Genomic DNA, 22,937 nt, shown 5'->3' on the forward strand with positions numbered 1-22,937 from the left:
CCTGCAAACCTCTACCATCCTTAGCGGTGGGATGAGGATCATGGTGCAGCAGGCTTTTGGCTATACTCTCAACTTTAGTTAGACCTACTTTTCTTAGTTCCCTTCCTTTGCAGATGCTAAGTATATGCAAAGGTTTCCCTTTGTTTCTACTCAAAGTCCCAGGATCTCCGTTTCCAAGAGCTACAAACCAACTAGAAAACAACGGAGCCTGGCTGTGGACAGACTGTTAGCATCCCCACGGTAACTCGAGATTCGCTCTCCAAGCCTTTGCAGATGCTCTGCACTCTGTCGCCTTTGCCGCCTCCTATGCGCTGGACCAGCCACACTCCACTCTGTGAAGCACCACCCACTTGCTTCTGAGCCTGAGTGGCTGGGTTCCACAAGAAGAAATGACTGCTGCAAACCCGCGCTTACCAGCCTCAGATGGACAGCCAACCCTGCCTGACAGTCGACAGTTCCCAGGGAAACTCTCCCTCAGCCTACAGCCACTTGTTCCTACCTTTCCTTATCTGGTAGAGTCCCACCTTCGGGCACTCTCGCTCGGGTGATGGCTGTCCCCGAGTATGAAGGAAATCAGAAACCAGCTGCTTGGCCTGCACCATCTAGAACCGTATTTACCCTCTTCTCTGTGCCCATTACACAAAATGTTAGCAGATCTTATTCTACTGGCTATCTTTCTCCCTACCTCAACCTCAGCTTCCTGGATCCTTTCCCTGGCCCCATGATCATCAATACCACATGCATACATGTCCAGCTTCCAGGCTGTATTCTTGACCTTCCCAGAACAGTTTCTCAAAAAATTATTGACTTTTCTTTTTCTATCACCTCACCTCTCAGAACATTTTAAAATTCAACTCCCTTTTAAATTAAAAATAATGAGGGCTGAAGATGCAGCTCAGTGGTAAAGTGCTTGACAAGCATGCACAAGACCCTAGCTTCAATCTCCAAGGTAGTTTGAATAGGAACGGCCCCCAAAGAATTGCAGATTTGAAAGCTTGGTCATTAGGATGTGGTGCTACTTGATGGGAGATTAGGAGGTATGGCCTTGTTAGAGGAAGTATGTCACTGGAGGTGGACCTTGAGGTTTCAAATGCTCAAGCCAGCCCCCGTCTCTCTTCTCTTCCTGCTGCCTGCGAAATCAGAGGTAGAACTCTCAATTCCTTCTCCAGCACCATGTCTTCCTGCATGTTGCCATGCTTTCTGCCATAATGATAATAGACTAAACCTCTGAAACTGTAGGCCAGGCCCAATTAAATATTTTCCTTTGTAAGAGTTGTGTGATCATGATGTCTCTTCACAGCAGTAGAACACTGATTAAGACAGCATGCATATGCAGGTGCAACTACACACACACACACATACAAATGATATAGCAAGTATAACCAAAGACAGGTAAAGTCCTGCTACTGTGTTCCCCTTTTTCTTAGCTCGTTGTCATGTTCCTAAAGTTATCAATATCAAAGTTTGGTATGTATCCATATCACTTTGTTCACATAATTCCACATAAACTCTTTTATATATATAAGGTTACTGACAAAAGTATAACTAATACTATCTATAATATGTAATTAACCTGTATAACCATTTTTATGATAATCTCTACAGGAATTTATAGGGATACAAGTATTATTCATTTTTTTGTTTGTTGTTTTTTTTTTGAGACAGGGTTTCTCTGGGTGGCTGTGCGCCTTTCCTAGAACTCACTCTGTAGCCCAGGCTGGTCTTGAACTCACAGAGGTCCGCCTGCTTCTGCCTCCCAAGTGCTGGGATTAAAGGTATGGGCCACCATCACTCAGCAGTATTACTCATTTTTTAGGCTGGGTCTTGCCCTATAGCTCAGGCTAGCCTCAAACTCTTGCCTCTGCCTCCTACGAGCTGGGACCTCATGCACCTGGCTGTATACTACACAATTATCTTAATGCCTTTCTTACTGATGGGTATTGCAGTCATTGTGTTATTGGTGTTATAAACACTAAGGCAGGAAGCATCCTCACATAGGTTTTCTTTGAACACACTTTACCAGCCAATGACCGCTGGCTGAATGGACATATTCATAAGTCATGGTATAATGGTGCACATTTTCTTCTCTAACCCACTCTATCTGGCATCTGCCACCAGTGTCCTGCTGTCCCAGTGAACAACGCACTGCTGGCAGCACTGTGACTCAGCTTCTTTCCTATGTGATTTCTCAGCCATTGACAAACTGGCCCTCCTCCTTGGAACCACACCTTTCTTTGATTCAATTTATTTCTTCTCTGTATTCAGTCAGTCATCACCTGACAATGACTTTTACTTTGAAATAGCTTTCAGAGTTCCTCTTTCTCCCCATTTTAAACATAGATGCTAACTCAACACCGATTAGTGCGACTTCCCCTAAGTGAGTTTCTTGGCCTTGGGTTGTTGTGGAGCTGTCTAATGCACTACAGGATGTCTTTCAGTCTTGCTTCTAATCACTACAATCTAGCAATACCTTCTCCTTCAGAAGGATCCCCAGACCCTGCCAATTGAACACAGAGAGGCAAATGTGCCCTAGTTGAGAACTACTGTCCTAGAAGGGGTCCTCATGGGAAAAACCTTAAAATCATTTGCGCAAAACTCATCCCATCCTTCCAGGCCAACACATCGATTTCTTTTCTATGAAAATGTTGTGTTAGTCATGCGATACCCACTGTAGTAAGATAGTTGAGACAGTTGACAGAAAGCACCAAGGTTTTCTTTGACTCATGGTTTCAGTCATTTCAGTCCATGATGGACTAAATCTACTGTTTCTGGGCCTGTTGGGGGGCGGGGGGTTATGTCAGAGCAGAACTGCTACAGATCAACCAGCAGAAGCAGGGCGAAGACTACTCTACTGCATGGTGGCAAGAAGCACAGAGAGAAGTGAACTACTACAGACAAGACAGACTTTTCCAGGGCTCGCCCCAGGTCCCCACTCCCCACAACTGGCCCCAGTTCTTTCTGTTTCTAGCACTTCCCAATAAACACATCACACATTATGAAAGACCTCATGATGTAATCACCTTCCAGGAGCCCCAACTCTGAATATTTGCTGCACTGGGGCCAAAACCTTCAAAACACTGGGTCACCACACCCTAATCATAACACCAATCAACAAACAGATTAATAGCAGTTTAAATTTATAAATAGCCAGTGCAATAAAACAAATGGGTAACAAGACCCCACTCTGTAGCCCAGACTGATCTGGAGCTGACTCCATAGCCCAGGAAGCATCCTCTAGCTTCAGCCTCCTGAGTGCTGGTACCACAGGCACTGGCCACCATGCCCAACAGCAGACCATGACTTGCTTACCATTTTGATAAAATTAAATAGTAATACCTCCTATTGAAAAGGATATGGAAAAAGATATGCTACTATACACTGCTAGGAAGACACTCCACCACAGTGCTTGTGGGTGGGACCTTTAACATGAGCATAACCCTTTGACACTGCTTCCCTACAGATAATCAAATGACTCGGAAGGCTTACTGTCCTATCACTGTAAACCTAGAAACACCTTAAAGGTCTTTCAACGGATAAATTGTTAATACTAATACAGTTAATATATTCTGCTACTGTTAAAAGAGATAAATCAGATTTTTATGTAGTAACAGGACAGCCACAATGACAAGATAGTGGCAAGGTTTCAAATAGGATATACTAGCTAAATGCCATTTTTCTGTGAAAAAGTACTTTCGAAGTTATCTTTCAGACTAGCAGGTTCCACCATGGGCTCTTCTCCCTACACCGACTGTCATGTGTGCTGTTCTGCCTAGTTATTACTCCTCTCCCCTCTCTCTGCTCCACTCTGTCCCATTGTCCCTTTTACTGGTCCCCCTTCTTCCATATGTGCTTTCATATGTTACACGCACTCCAGAACCTTCTTTCTCCTCCTCCTCCTTCTCAAGATGCCCTCTTCCATTCATGGTCCTTTCTACTTTAATGTCCTACCCACATACATAAGTTTATGTCTGAGAGAATAAACACAATATTTTTCTTTCTGACTCCAGTTTATTTTGTTCAACAGGACTTCCAATTACATACATTTTTCTGCAAATGTCCTGACTTCATTCTTTACAGGCAAATAAAATTCCACTGCATTACATCCCCCATTTCCTTACTCATTCATCCGTTGGTTGCACTGGCATCTAGGCTGGTTCCATTTCTTAGCTGCTGTGTCATAATTTAACAATAAACAGGAATGTGCGAGTATCTCTGTGCTACCCTGACTTTGAGTCTTCTGGGTGCCTAACCAAGAGCATTTTAGCTGGTCCACAGGACAGTCTGCTCTGGTTCCTAAAGGAACCTCTCCACTGACTTCCATGTTTCCACTCCCACTAGCAGTATATAAGGATTCCTCGTGCCCTATGTCCTCATTCATTGTCTTGCTGAAGCAATTCTGACTGAGATGAGATGGAATGGCAAAACAGCTTTAATTCCCTGGCGGCTGAGGATGTCTGAATGGTTTTCCGAAGGTTCTTTGCACACTAAATACCATTTTTATAAATAACACATTTCTGTATGACTATACTTAGAAAAAAGACAATATACACTATATATTGTAATGAATATGTATCAAAAGATTTTAAATTTATTAGAAAAACTAATAACTCTTTTTTTGTTGTTTGGTTTTTTGGCTTTTTTCAAACAGGGTTTCTCTGTATAGTTCTGGCTGCCCTGGAACTCACTTTGTAGACCAGGCTGGCCTAAACTCACAGAGATCCACCTGCCTCTGTTTCCTGGGTGCTAGGATTAATGGCATGTGCCACCACTGCCCAGTAATAAGTCTTCTTTTAAAATCTCATGGAATAGTCAAGTTTATGAATCATTCCTTAAGTTTTTTAGTTTCTTTAAAGTAGGCTTATACATCTACCACCTTTATTGCAACCAAATATCATGAGTTGAAATATTGCTCTTACCCTAGGGAAATCAATGGTAAAATGGAAGCTTACAGAAAAATACTTTTTGTTTGACAGGTTATGGTGTGATACATCCATGAATCACACTGAAAATTTGTCCCTTGAAATCACAGAAAACAATGTGTTTACACAAAGAACATGGCCCAAAGTTCTCCAATAAAGAAAAGTGTTTAATCAAAATATTTGTTGGCAGCTGGTTAGTGCTGATCTAAAGTAGAAAAGAAAATCAGTGTTGTTGCAGTCCTTTGTTTTAGGTATAAGAGCTGAATATGCAAATTAGCCCCAAATGGAGCCTCATTATCTGTTTTACACTTCAAGTGTGATTTTAAGCACTGTAGGTACACACACACACACACACCCAGAATGCACATCTATTTCAACAAACCATGCACATCATCTGTTCAGAACCAGGAGCTGCACACATGCTTCTCCAACATTAACTGCAGGGCAGATGGTAGGCACTGATCAGCAGACACAAATAAACCCCCTAAGTCCTACTCCCTCAAACAACCCCTCTCATTTCTTTCCTTTAGACAAATATCAAGCAGCTTTCCCTTACTATTGATTTGCAACTCCACAGTTACAATGGGCAATGCAAAGGAGGATTTCAAAGAAGGAAAAATGTTTCTTGGCACAGATTTGCTTTCATAGGCTTAGGCAGGAGATAACACTAACTTGGAAACTCACAGCATACTGTATTTTTTATCAGCATCTAATGTGTAAATGAGCTCTTTCTATAACTGGAGGTTTAGCTTTCAAAATACATAATTACTGATCATTTTAGTCTGCATCACATTTCTTTTGCAGGGTGAAATGAACTAAAACAGCTGTTACGTCCTAATAGCTTTATAATGTGCAAAGAATTTCTATGACTATCCAAAATTAAACCTATAGCTTCCCATCAGACAGAACAGATCGTGTGTACATATGACCCACATTATTTGGAAGAACAATTATTAACTTATGAAATTATAATTTGAAGCATAATGAAGGAAAGCTGCTAAGGAAAATCCTGCCGCTCATGACTGAGGTCAGACACCAAGTCCACTGCTCTGCTCCCCACCGTCCTCTGCAGCACTTGGGCTGAAGGCGTCTAAGTGCTCCTGCTGCGACTGTTCCTTGCAGGGATCCAGCCCTCTATTTTCATACTGGGAGATGAATTTCTAGAAGGTGAACCAAGCCTGGCACTCTGCCCAGAATTTCTGGCAGCCGACAAGCAATCTGGTTTTACCGCTGGTCCGCTGTCCCCTGAGCTAACCTTGTATCCACAGAGAGCACCCTGATCCAGGGAACTTGTGCCATTTATAATCATCACCAAGACAGTGCTGATCATTTTATTAACCATGGGACTTGTATGCATATTTCTCTTTAAACAGACTTCTGTGAGATGGAATATTAAAAATCTTGTTTCCTAGTATCTCTTTCTAACAATGAGGAGGGGGACAGAAATGTTAAGAGTATTTTCCAGAAAAATCTATTATTATTCAGGCAGCTGTATTCAAGAATGTTAAGAGGGTTAAGAAGTATCAAATACCTGATGAGTACTCCCCTAAAGGAATGTAAAGCAAGGCCCAGGAACCATAAAATAATTAGATGAGTGCACAGGGTATGTTATGTAATTGATGGGTACACTGGGCCACTCAAGCTATAAATATTAAAGGTCAGAGCAATCACTGCTAGGCAAAGTGGGTGACATCTGAATGTACACAGCCCTAGCTCTCCACTGAGAGAATTGCCAGCCTCCAACATCCCCTCTGGATTACTATATCCAAAGCAAGCAGGACAGGAGGTGACTGTTGTGCACAGCAGCGCAGCACCTAAGTTTGTGTCCTGGCTGTCCCTCCAGCCTCCTCACCCCAAGCCTTACTCACCACTGACACCATTTTCTTATCCACCCACATGCTGAGTTAACAGCCTTGGAAACTCCTCCCTCCCCACAAGCTGCATTTTGGTGTGTTCTGGCTCCCAGGTTCCTCCATCTCTACTGTCTCTGTTTCCCATGTTAGAGGTCCCTGGCTAACCACTCAGGAGCCCAGTCCTCTGGGCCGCTTGCCTTCACTCCTCCTCTGCCCTCTACTCAACAGCAACACTGTCCATGCCGAATATTTTGCTATCTCTTTGCTGGTTCAATTTCCTGAGTTACATTAATAAGTTCTGGGAGAAGGAAGTCTCACGTATGAACATGTATGTTCACATTCCCACACAGCACACACCACAGTGATGTGCTTATGAACGGTAATTTTTTTTTCTCTAACACACACACACACACACACACACACACACACACACACACACACACACCAGGTCGAATTTTGGCTCCAAAAAAGAGACGTTCTTCAGTTCTCAGAAATTTTTACTATTCTCTGAAAATTAATCCAGTTTAGAGTTCTTTATAGAGAAAACTTTACCTATACGAGAAGAATTCAAAAACATAACTTTAAATAAAACCAAGTAAATTCTAAGTATCTACAGAGTTATACAAGGTAACATGAAAGAGTGCCACTCCCATATGTCCTCTGATCTTGAAAATGAAGCTGAGTGGTATGGTGGGCACTGGGGATGAAACTAGAGAAAAAGAAGACACAATGGAGAACTGCGTGCACTGCAGAGCCTGCCTTTCAGTGGTCTGAGTACACAGAGCCTTGGTCTTCTAAGACTCAGTTCAAATCCTCCCCACAGGAGGATCCTCTATCACTATGGTCTTGTACCTTGTATATTTTTTAATTTCTTACATTTATTAATTTATTGGGGTCCTAAATGCATGTCGTGGTGCATGTGTAGAGGTCAGAGGAACACTTGCAGGGGTTGGCTCTCTCCTGCTACCATGTGGGACTTGGGGATCAAAGTCAGGTCATCAGGCTTGGCAGCAAGTACCATAATCCACTGAGGCATCTCTTCAGCACAACTTTATCCACTTTTAGTAGACTGTCATCTCCATTACATCATGAGTCTCTTTAAACAACTGTATCTTGCCATCTGACGTAGGCGCCTCCCACAAATGGTATCAAGTGAATGTCTGAATAGATAAATCTTTAGCAGTGAAGTAAATGCATATTGGTAGGGGTAAATCATGAAAAAGGATGTAAGGGACTGATCAGGGAGGTACCAACCTAACTGCTTGGGAAGACACTGCAAACATAACAAAATCTAGCTCTTGCCCTTCCATAATGAAAACCAGCAACTGGTATTTGTGGTAATAACAGGTTATTAATGCCATTAGAATCCTCTTCATGCAATGAGCTTGCTAATGCTCTCTAAAATTACAAAACAAAATGCAAATGAAAAGGACAACCCTGATCTATTTTCTCATGTTCCAACCCCCCATTATATACAAAAAGAGCTCAAACGTTATCCTTTAAACCAACAACATAAAACAAAAGGCCTGGATTCAGCTGAATAACACACATAAACAGCCATTCTCAAAGGTCTTACTGAAAATAAAGCACAGTGTTTGGGTTTTTTTTTTGTTGTTGTTGTTTGGTTTTGCTGTATGTGGGCTTTTTTTAACTCTAATAAGAGGATTCTAGGTGAAAATAATAAATAATTTCTCAACTTAAAAAAGGCAACTCAGGATGTGAAGAGATCTTGTGGAAAGAGATTTCATAATATACGTTGCTTGTTTCTAAATACAGCTGAAGCAAAACAAACCAGGAAGTAAGAACACCAGGTTCGCTCTACGATAACAAAGCCTGAAATGATCTTAGGAAGAACCAAGGGGCAGAAAAATTGAAAGCTCTATTGACAAACTGACAAAGTACGCCTACAACATGGATTGCCAAACGCTCTTTAGAGCATTAAAAAAAAAAAAACAACAACAAAACTTCTTCAATTGCTCATCATCATTAGCAAGCGTGAGCTTGTACACTCTGGCTGTGACCAGCTGGAACAGAGCAGCCTTTGGTAACAGTAAGCCTCCTGAAGTACTCCTGGAAACTGCTCTTCCCACAGGGGTAGGAAAGAGATGTCACTCAGTGGGAGAATTCGCCCCAAAAGGGCAGCAGAGGCTTCTGGCTCCTGTGTCCTGTAACTCTAAAGGAGGGCTGTTCCTTTTGTTTTGCTAGGTTTGATCTGGTCTGTTGTTTATTCTGGAGGTTGAATCCAAGGACTTGTGCATGTTAACGTGCTCCCACCATGCTGCAGATGCAGTGAGAGCTGCTTCTGCACCTCCCCACTCCCAGTAATGGCAGCATATGACACGGAGTCAGACCCTTTGGTTAAAAGCTCAGATTTCCCACGCTCAAGTTCTGCATCTGTACAGCAATGGAATCCGTTCTCCTCCCATGAGCTACTGTGAGAATCAGACGAGGAATAAAGTGCGGCTGGTCCACAAGTGCTCCATACACATCGGGCTGCTCCCTTTCCAGCCGCCCCAGCCCTCTAACTCCCTCCCTCATCCCTCCTGTTCTTGACTCCTCATACACAGTCAGTGGATCTGTTACTCTTTTATTGATTTCAAAGTTCCAAAAGAAGGCCTGAAAACCTTATTTGTAAGAAGCTGGAACAACTGTACTAGAGAAGCCCACATGGCCTGTCTGCTTTGCAGATGACGACTCCTGAGCTTGTTGGCACAAAGTGGACATCCACGGACTCTGGGCATAATTAATACTTCCCATCAGTAGGAGACTCAAACACTACAAATAGTTCACATGTTATTTCACAAATCACAGACCTCAGAACAATATATTTAAATACGGTTTTATTTTAAAAATCATTTCAAAGTCTCTTCGGCTCTAAGTAAAACTGTTATAATTTAGTGACACCATGTGGCTACCTTTTGCTTTGCATTCTTAGAAAAAAGAATGCTCCTCTCTCTGTAGGTTGTTCTGTGCTAGTTCAATTATGATATCAAAGTTTTAAGTAAAGGAACAATTCAAACTCAGTGTTTGCTAAAACAGCGACTTCTTTAAAGTGGAACCCTTCCCATTTCTTTTACATCTTAAATAGAGCATTTCTCAAATGCTTGAGTTTTCTGACCCCATGAGGAGAGTAAAGGCTCAGCATAAGGGACTAGGAATCTAAAGCCTCCGGCCGAACTGCTCAATTATGCCAGTGTTTGCCTTTAAAAGTAAATAAATGTTATCTGTGCCCAGTGAGGGGGTGGGGGAGGGGTGAACAAAGGCATGCATGCATCCACGCACCATTAGCATGGCAGGAGAGAATGTCTCCATAAATAGAAATGCTTCTTTTCTCATCGGTTCTCTCTCTCTCCTAGACCTGCAGCCCTGTGTAGGTACTATAATCTAATGAGAACGAGTGAGGGAAATGCTGTAGCTAATGACAGCAGGGATGAGGGTGAACTGAAATGTAGGGTAGCAATAAAAGAGATTCAAGTGCCTCATGCCAACAAATGGTACAGTTTTAGTACACATCTAATGAGGCTTCCTACAGAAGACCAACTACATGAGCAGCATTCACCATATACCCAAGAAAGCCTGGATGTCCAAAGCATAGCCCAGATGATGTCATTTCCCATACCTCGGCGTACACCACCACCACCCTGGCAACCTTACTTAAAAATGCATACCTGCTCCCACTGATCCTTGTTATCATAGTGCCATCTTGACAACATGTACTTATAAATTTGTGCATACGCCTCCCCCAATGGCCAAATGCAGAAACCCTACCATCCATCAGAGTTACAATCTCAGGATCAAGTGCAATGCATAGCACAAAGTAGGTGCTTATTTGCTGAATGAATTAAGTGGTGGATGACCAAATGAAGAGGACTGATTTCCTGAGCTGGTGAGGCATACCTAAATTCCTTTTCTGAGTGAAAACAGAGCCCCTCTAGTGAGATGTTTATCATCACTGAAGGCCTCTAATGTAACCCCTGAGACTAGAAAGGCAGACTGGCAGATGTTCTGCAACACCCTTTCCTTCTTCTGTGACATATTTGGCACGTTATAATTTCTCACTCTAAGAAAATAGGAAGGGAAACAACAGTAATTCAAACAGTCAACAGGAATCAAAGGAAATCACTGTGAGGAGTCAAGTATACACTAGAATTCAGCACATAGAAACAAGGCCTGTCTCATCAGGATGGTAGGCAATCACTGTTAAATGAATGATCCTAAGTTAACTGTCCCAACCTAAACCACCTCTCTCCTCTGTCTGCCTGAATTGACTATTTGATTATAAGTAGTTTTTAAAGGAGTAAAAAAAAATATACAGCATTCTTTAGCATTGGATTGAGGAATACCTTTCTAAACAAGATATAAAACTAGAAATAATTTCAAAACATGATCTGACTACCTTTTTTGAAAATGTTAAATTCTATCTGGCAAAAAAGCATCAATATAACACTAAAACCTAATACCAAATCACACAGCACACAAAAGAAAACAAACACACACACACACACACACACACACACACACACACACACACACGTCTATATCAATGCAAAGTTCTTACAAATGACATAGTATGGTTTGCTCTGAGGATGAAGATTGCACATAAACTGCAAGTCACTTTTCTTCACCTCCAGCTAAGGGTTAAGGATGGGGAGACTATTAGTCTAAGCTTCTGGCCACATACAACAGCCCCCACTTCAGACACTTCTGGATTCCTGGCAAGGGTCCAGAAAGAAAGAGTTGATCATTTCTCTCCATTCATCATGGTTGAAAAGATCACTGTGGCCTGGCGCTATCTTATTGCCAGTAGACACAATCTACTATTGTGCAAGGTGAATGCTGCCTGGATTACACTAAACAAGGCATTGGAAAAGCAGACTTAATGATTACACACACACACACACACACACATACACACACACACACACACACACACACGCACCAGAATCAAAATACACAAAAACTGCTATAAACATTCAAAAATGGGCAAATTATTAGTTATTGATATACCGTTTGCGGGAGGTCTGGGATTGCGATGTGTGGCCTGATAGTACAGGGAAGTACTCTGAAGGCTTGGCTGCCAAGAAAAGGCATAGTAGTCTTAATAAAAGCCACCGTGCCAAAGACAGGACCTTCTCTGATGATCAAACAACAGTTCAGATTCTCCAAAAGTGGACAAAAATAAAATAAATCTCCTATTTATGAGTCTCTACTTTCAACCAGACATCAAGCTCAGTACTTGTCATTTAACTATCAAAGCAAAGTTCCCACGAGAGTGCTGTTCCCGTGCTTGATGGGTGTGGGTGCCAGGCTGAGGGAGGCACAGATTTACCACATGGCGAGTGTGGGGGGTGAAGCTAGGATTGCAGTGAGCTCCGTCTACACCACAGCTCAGTTTGAGACCACAATGCTCACTCACTTGTGCCTGGTCTCAGAGAAAGGTGTAGGCATTGGCAACTCCTCAGTTCATAAAGTAGTTTCAGTGTAACAGACCAAAGCTGCCATCCATTCAGAGCACTCACAACCTCCAATAAGAACCTCCACATCCAGTTTCCTGAAGAACACAAATTGAAAATGTAGAGCTGGGCTCCTCAGGCAGTTTGCACCACTCACACCCTCCTAACGAACGCACCGCACTGTTAAGATGAAATCGTGAATGCCGCCATGTCAATGCCGAGTTACCCTCTGACCATTACAGCCAGCGCCTTACACCAGGAAACCACACTGTGTACAGAGCAGCTGGTGCACACAATGCACAGTCTAAGCAGTGATTCAAAGTACGATGATGCAGAATCCAGACCCCGTGCCTCTAAGAGCTTGTAATTTCACTCCCCGAGGCAGAAACCAAACAAGCACAAAGGATACTAAAGAACAAGGGGAACATACAAATACACAAATTAGCTAACAATAAAAACCAAACCCTTCCATGCTAAGAAGTATTTAACTGCAGAGTGAAGTACCTGAGTAGTTCATTTAGAACATTGTTTAAGCAGTCAATAAGTGATTATGAAGGAAAATCAAAGAATCCCTGAATTGTCAATAAAGTCTAATTCTTAGATTCATTTTAAAATACTGTTAGAACAAAAACCTAACCCAAGAAACAGATTTATGAAGAAATGTCATAGATGTGCTAGAATGGTTATAATTTCCTACTAATATGGACCCTGAGATGCCTCCCGTTTCTTGTTATCACTGTCTCTAAGAGCCCCTTTGCTCAGATTTGGAGTCTGGAGCTGATAGACTGTGGTGGTATAAATGAGAATGGCCCCCCAGACTCATCTATTTGAACGTTTGGTCCTCAGTTAGTAGAACTGTTTGGGAAAGATTAGGAGGTGTGGCTTTGTTGGAGGAGGCTTGTAATGGGCTAGGCTTTCAAAAGCTCATGCCATCCATGCAGGTGGTACAGGGATGAGTGTGGGTAGGTGGGGGTGGTGAGTGTGTCGGAGGGGGGGGTGAGGGTAGGTGGTGTGTATGTATACACGCACGCTCTAGAAAAAGATGTAAACTCTCAGCTACTACTCTAGCATCATGCCCGACTGCATGCTGCAAGCTCTCACCACAAGAGTCATGGACTCACCCTCTGAAACTGTAAAGGGCAGGCAGGCAGGAAGAAAAGTAGCAGTGCTCAAGGAGAAGCATAACTTCTAAAAGCTAGAGAGCCTGACTGAAGGCAGGTCTCCCTTTTTCCAGCTGGAGCTGTGAAGGGAAGGAGCACAATGGCTGAAACAGCTGGAATCATGATAACTTGTTCTAAGAGTCCTGTTCCTATTGTTTCAAATTACATACAGATGCGCTATCCTTCCAACCATGTCAAATACTTAGAATGACGTGCTGTTTATTTTTTAATCTGCTTCAACCATTACAACCTGAGTCAATGTAGATTTGATCTCCTTCTCCTCCTCCTCCTCCTCCTCCTCCTCCTCCTCCTCCTCCTCCTCCTCCTCAACAGCTCCCTCTCTCCAAGTATCTGGTGGCAGCTCTGAGATATGGAATCTTAACTCAATTTCTGGTCCCTCTTTAAAACTTTCATCTATTCAAAACTCCTCTAGGTAAAAGAATTGAAATATTTCCATCCCTCTTAGGGAAATGAAATTGATTTTCTTCATTTTCACATAGAGGACCCCTGTGTAGCAATGCTTCGCCCAGCCACACCCACACTGAACATGGACTAGTGGTGGAAAGGTTTTGTGGCATCCTTGTGCTGAGTTAACCATGAGCTCACAGAGGTGACTCACCCAGGGACATTCTCACCCGCTTCATGTCAGTCACAACTACAAGTTAGAGTGGACGACATCTGATGTGGGGAGGCAGGTGAGGCGATAGTAAGAGGGGCCAGCTTCACATTTTCTCTGCCTTCCAATCATTTCTCTTCCCACCATTTTCTGCCTTTAACCTCTTGCCTGAAAGATTATCATTGGAGGGCTCTGTCCAGAGGAAAAAATGAACAAATCTATATAATTTTCAGGGAACTTCAACGACCTTTTCCAACTCCCAATTTCATTAACTTAGACGTTTTGCAGAACTACAGAAAGTTCAGATAAGTGTTCTAATCTAAAGAAGAATGTAAACTATTAGAACAGTAACCTCTCAATACTCTCTAAAACAATCTTCCTGGGGGCTGGTACAGAGTCCTCTGGTACTGACAGAAAGGGTGTGAGGACAAACCCTTCCAGCTAAGCTGGCCTTGAGCCTTTGCCCAGCCCCCTTAAAACACTTGCTGTCAGACCCCGCATGACAGCTCCTGGTGCGGACAAAGGCATCCCAAACTCTTCTCCTGGCTCCGAGCACTGCCAGAAACCTTCAGAAAGCTCTTCCCTAGCTGTGAAGGAACAACACTGTCTAACCACAGCTGCCTTCTCCGTCAGACAACAGTGAGTGCAAAGAGCACTTCCAACTCTCAGGGGTTAGCTGTTTCTTCACAGTCTCCACATTTCCGCAGGAAAACACAGCACCGAACATGCTGGACAGGTCCACAGTGCATCCACACACTAAGGATATAACTTTCCCTACAGGCTTTTTTGTGTTTGGTTGGTTGTTTTTTTCCTTTTGGTTTTGGTTTTTTGAGAGCAATCTCCCCAAACTCCAAATGTCCTTAAATAAAGATTAAAAACCATTTATTAACAATGAGTACTTACCTGCATACACGGGCTGGAAAATACAACTTTTGCCAAGACCGACATAGGTAATGTGAATGATCTATCACTCTGATCCAATCTAGTTCATCCATAGACACTTCAATAAAGTAGGAATAAGACCTATGAAGTAAAAAGAAAAAATATGGTACAGTGACAATACAAACCCAAAGTAAAATATTAAAAGGTACCCAAATATAGAATTCACTAATTATATTTCCTGTTTCAAAATCACATTTATCAAATTCAGGTAGCAATGAAAGCTGTATAAAACACTCTACTGTAGCATTTGCCCAATGTTGACATTTCTTCTCAGCTTGTCTTTCTGCCTTAACCAAATGATGAACTAGTTGAGAATGGAATGGAAGATTGTTTTTCTTTACATCGCCAGGAAGCCTTGCCCATGCCACATTAGCAGATTGATAACGCCAAAAGGGAGGGAGGGAGAGACAGGGAAACAGGAGCAGAGTTGGGGCGGGTAGAACAGAGAAGGAACAAGAACAGAGAAGCAGGCGAGTGCCCTTTCCTCCTTCCACGGCCCCTGGCCTAGGTGCTCCCCCCTCCCTTCTCGGCAGGAAAGTAAAGTGCAGCAGTGGAATGGTCCTCCACAGAGGCCAGTTATCTCCAGCCACCTCTCAGTCTCCTACCACACCACACTCAAGAGCAGGCTGCTGGAAAATAAACAACATGGGCAAAGATAATGCTTGTTTCTTCTAGATGCAACTTGAAACTTGCCAGCTAATAACCTGGCTGTAATGAAAACAGCCCATCATCCACCCCAGTCAGCTGCCCCAGACATTACATGCTAGTCCCATACTGAAAAAATCTGTATTTCCTTGTCATGAGCCAAATTTAAATTTGAGATGCAGTTATTACTTGTACTGTAATATCAACAGGAACAATCTTGGAAGATTTAGGTGACCATAAATGTCAGCCTGCAACCACAGTCGTGGCCAGAAAAGGTCAGCTTATTTTGTGTCATCCCCTCATTTTCTGCTGTCCCCTCAACTCCCATTCATTTTATCGCTCAGTCTCAAACTGGTTATAACCTTTTATTGAACCTCTCTGGGTTATCAGGAATGTGGGATATAATTTTACAACACATCAGAAGCTTTTTGGCTTAAGATTTTGAATTTTTCACCTTTACTTCAAATGTTAGCAATGTTGTGAGAAAAGAACACAGTAAAGCTAAGTCCTCTGTGAATGTAATATAGATACTAAAACAAAGTGGCCTATAAATATTTAACATCATGGAAACAATAAGCAGTTCTTTCAGGTTCAAGCACACTAACCTTTTCCTTTATCATTTTTATACCAATTTCATTATTAATTAGATGAATGAAATATGTAAAGCCTTTAGAATGCCTACCATATACAAGTAATGAAAGTGCAATAAAATTATTATTACATTGCTATTATTAACCAGGGATTCTGGAAATAAGAAATATTAATTAATTCCAACCACTTTGTTAATTATGCACCAAATATCCACCAAGATACATGTGAGGAAATAGAGTCTATTTTTAAAGGATTTATTTTAGAGCATGAGTGTGTGCGTGCATAGATGCCTGCAGAGGCCAACCAACCTAGAGTTACATGTGGTTGTGAGCCACCCAATGTGGGTGCTGCTAATCAAACTGTAGCCCTCTTCACAAGAGGACTACTGAACTACTGAGCCATATCTGCAGCCCCATGAAACATATTCTTAATAAAAACTAAACAGAGTTATCTCCTAGGGATCACAAAAACACACTGCATATACAAATGCTGGCTCTCACCTTAAAAAGAGTTCCTCAAACACGGCTCAAATGACCAAAAACTCCAAGGTGGTCACCAGCGTGCTACCAGGACACACTCTTCCTTCCATGTGAGCCTTATCACTATCACCACAGAACCGACAGGCCAAGCCCCAAAAAGGCACAGAGGCTGGGCAGGTCTTAGGCTAAAGGTAAGTAACACTAGAGACCACTGAGCTCTGCTCATTGCTGCCACCACGAATGGACCACAAGCCACAGTGGACCAAAGTATGACAGAGTTGCTAAATGGAAAGCACTCTTAAAGCTGCTGAAAAACTGGGTACAGGCCACGGCCTGAAGCCCATCCCATCTCTTTCACAATGTGATTTGAGTCCAAGGATACTTAGCTATGCACTAAAAGACAATTTCTTCAGCCATGGGATGCTATGTATTTTAAAGGTATTCATAATATCCAATAGTAAGGAATCCAATAAATAATGTTCACTTATATGGAAGGATGCCAGATAACATTTCAAAGCTAATACAGAGTTTTAAATGTAGTAACTGAAACATGAAATTAAAGCCAGGTGCAGTGGGGCACACACATCTGTAACACCAGAATTCGGGAAACGGTGGCAAAAGGAATCCAAGTTTGAGATCAGGCTAGGCAAAGTATTGAAACTCGGCCTCCTAAGGAAGACAAATTAAAAGTAGAGGGAAGTTTTCCATATAGCTACTCTATATTTGGTGAAGCTATGTGAAGACTTTGTAATATGTATATATGTGTATGAGACGGACAGATAGATAAAAAAGAAACACAGTTAGATACATACAAATTTTAATAAGTGGTGGTGAGATTACCAGCAATTTTTATTTTCTTCTTTATGCATTTCTGTATTTTCCAAAATAACCACTTATACAGTGCTTGTATATAAGGAGGACAAAAAGGGGCTGCAGAGATGGTTCAGTGGTTAAGAGCACAGGCTGCTCTTCTAGAGGACCCAAGTTCAATTCCCAGCACAGATGTGGTGACTCACAACCATCTGAAACTCCAGTCCTAGGGGATCCATCAACTTATTCTGGCCTCTGAGAACACTGCATGCACATGGAGCAATACATACAAGCAAGCAAAACACTCATAACACACAAAATAAAATACCAAAAACTTTAAACTTTAAAAAGGATATTTTAAATAAATCTAACTTTTAACTCTTCCCCTAGAAGTAACTAAGAGAAATAGCAGAGTGATCACAAAGAAATAGGCCATTTAAACCTATAAAACCAAAGCAGACGGTCATTGAGCATCTAACAGCCTTTCCCAGTTCCTCTGGCCACTTCCTTGTTAAACGGTTGTCCTGGATAGTCTTATGTCAACTTGACACAAGCTAGAGTTAACTGAAAGGAAGGAGCCTCAATTGAAAAAATGCATCCATAAGATACAGCTGCAAGGCATTTTCTCAATTAGTGATTGATGGGGGAGAGCCCAGCCCATTGTGGGTGGTACCATCCCTGGGCTGGTAGTCCTGGGTCCTATAAAAAAAAAAAACAAGCTGAGCAAGCCATATGGTGCAAGCCAGTAAGCAGCACTCCTCCAGGGCCTCTGCATTAGCTCCTGCTTCCAGGTTCCTGCCCTGCTTCAGTTCCTGTCTTGATTTCCCTTGATTATAAACTGTGATGTGGAAGTGTAAGCCAAATAAACCCTTTCCTCTCCAAGTTGCTTTGGCTGTGGTATTTCACCATAGAAATAGTAACCCTAGGACAAAGGTGCTCTCTTTCTCAATAACTGCCTCCTTTCTCCAGTGAATGAAGGAGTAGTCAGGGAGAGGAACAAATTAGATGACCAAAAAGTTAGGTCCTCTTCAGCAAATACATCAGCATCTCAGAGACAGGAAGGCCTCACCGGCTGTCACGGTCCCACAGGAGGAGGCGTATGTGGTTGATAATGGATGGCTGGCCAAGCTTGATCTCAATGCCAGAGCGGCAGTCATCATCGATGGGATGCCTGGAAAATCCATGATCCAAGTCATAATTTTGAGTGTCACCATCCAACAAGGCTGACTTCAGCTCTCCTTTCACAACCTGGGCTCCATACTTCATAGTTGCGATGTTTTCTTCTGGTACTATAGTCAGAAACAGAGTGGTGGAGTGGTTATTTTTAATCATTCTATATTAGTGAGGGAAAGGAACGTCTAAGCATTTTAGTAGATTCCAGTACCGGCATTTGATTTTAAGTTGCATAGGCAAGTCTATGGAAATGAGGAATATAGGCTGTCCACCAAGATTAAGATAGCATTCAGCATTCAAAGTGAATGTCACTACCACATCTATAGTGAGCCAGACACTGAACATTAAGAGACAGTTAACACTAGAAACACAAGTGGTAGGACAAACATATCCTCTCTGCAGAGTTCATTCTGTTAGCAGCTTTAATGTCTGCTGACCAAACACAGCACATCAGATGACCTGCACCTGCCATGGGAACTGAGGACAGATGGACAGCAAACAGGCCAGATATCTGCTCAGACAAGAGAAGGAGAGCTCCAGTGTTAGCTGCTGGTAGTCACAGACAGACAAGAGGAATCTATTTCTCAAGCTGAGAAAATAGGATCCTACCTTAAAAGAAAATAAACATCACTTGAGTTTTGTTGTTTTGTTTTAATGAAAATTCAGAAGCTTGTCACCAGAATCAGTATTGTAGTTATTTTAAGCCCCCTCCTCTCTCCAATGAGAGATTAGTGTCTGGGACTTTAAAGTCATCTATACACATCACACTTCACAGAAAAGGAAAACGGCTCCAGGTACTGATACCTAAAACTGGTACTCTCCATGGAAAAACACGAGGCTGCATAAACATGCTCAGAGACCAAGTCATGATTTAAACCAAGGCTGTAGTACTCGGAACCGGATATGTCACTCAGAAGAAATTACTCTTTCTAAATGTCAGTTTCTTTTTCTTTCTTTTTTTTTTTTTTGGTTTTTTTTTTTTGTTGTTGTTGTTGTTGTTTTTGTTTTTGTTTTTGTTTTTGTTTTTGTTTTTCAAGACAGGGTTTCTCTGTGTAGCTTTGCGCCTTTTCCTGGAACTCACTTGGTAGCCCAGGCTGGCCTCGAACTCACAGAGATCTGCCTGGCTCTGCCTCCCGAGTGCTGGGATTACAGGCGTGCGCCACCACCGCCCGGCTTAAATGTCAGTTTCTTAAGAGAACAATGCCTGTCCCCTACATGTTCTTTGTAAAGGCTCAGATGATGTTTGTTAAGCATCTACTATGCTTTTTAAAAACTATCATTACTATATTACACATATGTAAGAGAACTATGCAGGTTTCCCAGAGTGCACATACAACTTGGCTGAATGCTATGAAGGGAAAAGTGAGACTTATCGCCAGGTGCACAAAGAAAAGAGAGGAAGGAAGAATTCAGCATTGCAGATATGGTGGTAAATCGGTTTTGTGGAAGTTTACAAACGAAGACAGGTCACAGTGACTCCAGAAGAGGACAACAAATGTAGCTAACAGCAAAGGCCAACACTGAAGCGACTCGGCCAGACAAACAGAACAAGTACAGCAATGCTCAACAGCTACCGCGGCAACAACTTAGGGCTTTCTGCAGACAACATGATCAGTATCTTATTCTTCACAGACACTGTGGCAATCACTTCACAAATACTGATCCCTTTGACTCAGTCCTCATAGTACTCCTCGGAGCACAGTACAACACTGCCACCATCACAGACAAGATGTGGAAACACCGAAAGCTCGATGGACGTAATGTCCAGCAGTGGCAGAGCTGGTGTCAGACCCAGGCAGCCAGGGGTCCCTGCTACTTTAAGGCTCTGACCTCCTTCCCAAGCAAACTCTGATGGGACTGTCACCTCCAGCTCTGACAATACAAGTCAACACCGAGACACAGAGGGACTTGTGTCAAGTCTCCAAGCTTAGACACTAAAGACAAGCTTCCTTCAGTACTAAAATCTACCAAGCTCTGAATAACACACCAGGTCCAAGAGTTTCTAATGATTACAGCTGAAATCTAAAATAGAAATGAAAGTTTATCGCAAGTCGAAATATTCTCTTGAAGTTTATTTCAAGAGTACTTGAGCATTTTCTAGCCATTCTCAACAAGTTCATTCCCTGAGAGCATCTTTCACTCCGACATGAAGATCATTTATACAAGTGGAAATTCCCTCGTGGTAACTAGAATATGAGTACACTGCTAGATGAAAATACAGCTCCAAGGTATTTCTTTCTTCAAAATCTATAGCTAAATGATGAATTTAGAAGGAAAAGTAATCCTGGAAAAATTTAAATTACAGAAGTATTCAAACCATGGGTATTTTTAGTACCTGTATCTCTCTATCCATGAAGAATAAAACTCTCAAAAAATAGAAGACAGCAGTAGGGATTGAGCAAGATCATAAATAACAATCAAAATTTTCTTTGATTTATATTTTAAGGCAATTAAGAAAAAAAATTGAGCTTCAAAGTCCTATAGGTAGGTAAAAACAAACCAATTATTAGGAAGGGGGAGAGGGGGAGGGTGGAGTTATTTCAAGCCCCTCCTCTCTCCAGTTGAGATTAGTGTCTAAGACTGCGAAGTCATCTCTAGATCACACTCACAGGTAAGGAAGGTGTCACCAGGTACTGACAATAAAACCGACACTCTCTGAAGACTGACAGAGAAAGGCTGCATAAACATGTCAGAGACTGACTCACAATTCAAACCAAGCTACACAGTGACAAAAGCTGAGGCACTGGGCTAAACCCATTACCCTGTGTTTTTCTTTTATGTTCCTAATCATCATTTGGGACATAGCACTTGAGACGGCCATTTACACCAATGAATTATTTGGACACAAAACAGCTCTCCGCCCACTAGAATCTCTTTACCCAGTGCTGTCACTAAGTCAAATCTTACCCTCCCTTTACTAACTTCCTGGAATATATGGTCCCCCTGCCTCCACAACCCTTCCTAACAACTGTCATTGTTAACAATGACTTCCCAAAGGCTCCCGTCTTGCTTTGACTCTCCCTATTAACCCACTATTTCCAGGCCTGCTTTCCACACTTCTCAATTCTGGCACTCCAACACACAAACTGCAAACAAAAAAGAAACCAGACAGAAGAAATTTTGAAAGATCATCTGCTTCGTGAGGCACAAGTCCTGCAGTCTGATCCCAGCCTAGGTGATTCATTTCACTTGGCAACTCTAGACAAGTTACCAAGGAAGAGCACATGGCTAAATGGGACCACCATCCAATCAACTTAAAGAAGCAGGTGTTCAGAGCTGCCTCCTATGTGTGAATCACCACACTAGACTCAGCCCCAGATGTTCAGCATCTGACAGGACAAGAGAACTTCCACTGACACTAAACACTTCCACAAACGTATCCCAGAGATGATACAGCAGTAAAAGGAACAAAGAGTTTTAAAAGGGTCATGTTACAACTGTCTTTATGTGATAGGGGAGAGACACTTAAATTGTAATCTAGAAACAAGTAAAATTTTCATCCAGCCATATATATTTTTAAAATCTTGATTTGCCAGGTGCTAGAAGACAAAAAGGGACACAACTATATCTTTAAAGAACTCAATCTAATGAGTGTCTAGACAAGCAAACCAACAATTATATCACAGTTGCAAAATCCCCAGTCCAGTGACTAGAAAACACACACACATACACACACACACACACACACACACACACACACACACCAATAATTTACCTCAGGAATCTTAGGAACATACTGACTTTTACTCAATAAAATAATTCTGAGGCCAGAATCTATGATCCAGCTCTCTGCTATAAACATGCAGAAACAAGAAATTACTGTTCTCTTTCCCACAATCTAAAACATGAGATAAACAAAACGTAGTATAACTTAGCCTTATTAGAAAAAGCACTGACTGGCAAGACAGAAGCCTCTCTAGAGCTAAGATACAACTAAATGTTAAGGGAATGGAACAGAGCCAGTTTAGATATCCTAAGAAAAAAAGTAATATCATTAAAAAGTTCATTTCCTTTCCCTATGTATAAATGCTTATTATATCTGCATAAAACTAAGTGAACTATCTTCTAAAAAGACCAAGCCTTATCACTGAGTAAAAACATCTTCTGGATCACCCCCTTGAAAATGGGGTGGAGTCTGCAATTTTGTAAAGCTTCGGAGTAGGCATCTGAGGGAAGAATCTTCCAGCAACCCACGTCCATGAACTCACAGCAGCACCAGGGCTGAGACAGGCCCTCTCTGCATTCCCGATTAGTTCTAAACAGACACACGCCCAGGAAAGAACACAGTCGCACAAT

General features: G+C 42.1%; 1 protein-coding gene across 1 annotated transcript in view; it reads right to left on the bottom strand.

The window, feature by feature from the left end:
- Btbd9 (BTB domain containing 9) overlaps positions 1–22,937 on the bottom strand; it is a 363,175-nt gene that overhangs the window by 292,928 nt on the left and 47,310 nt on the right. The window contains exons 5-6 of the mRNA XM_059281697.1: positions 18,538–18,757; positions 14,905–15,024 (exon numbers count right to left, since the gene is read on the bottom strand). Coding sequence (XP_059137680.1) covers positions 14,905–15,024; positions 18,538–18,757 — 340 coding nt within the window. The remainder of the gene's footprint in view (positions 1–14,904; positions 15,025–18,537; positions 18,758–22,937) is intronic.

This window comes from Peromyscus eremicus, chromosome 16_21 (assembly GCF_949786415.1).
Source record: "Peromyscus eremicus chromosome 16_21, PerEre_H2_v1, whole genome shotgun sequence".
Classification (NCBI taxonomy): Eukaryota; Metazoa; Chordata; class Mammalia; order Rodentia; family Cricetidae; genus Peromyscus; species Peromyscus eremicus.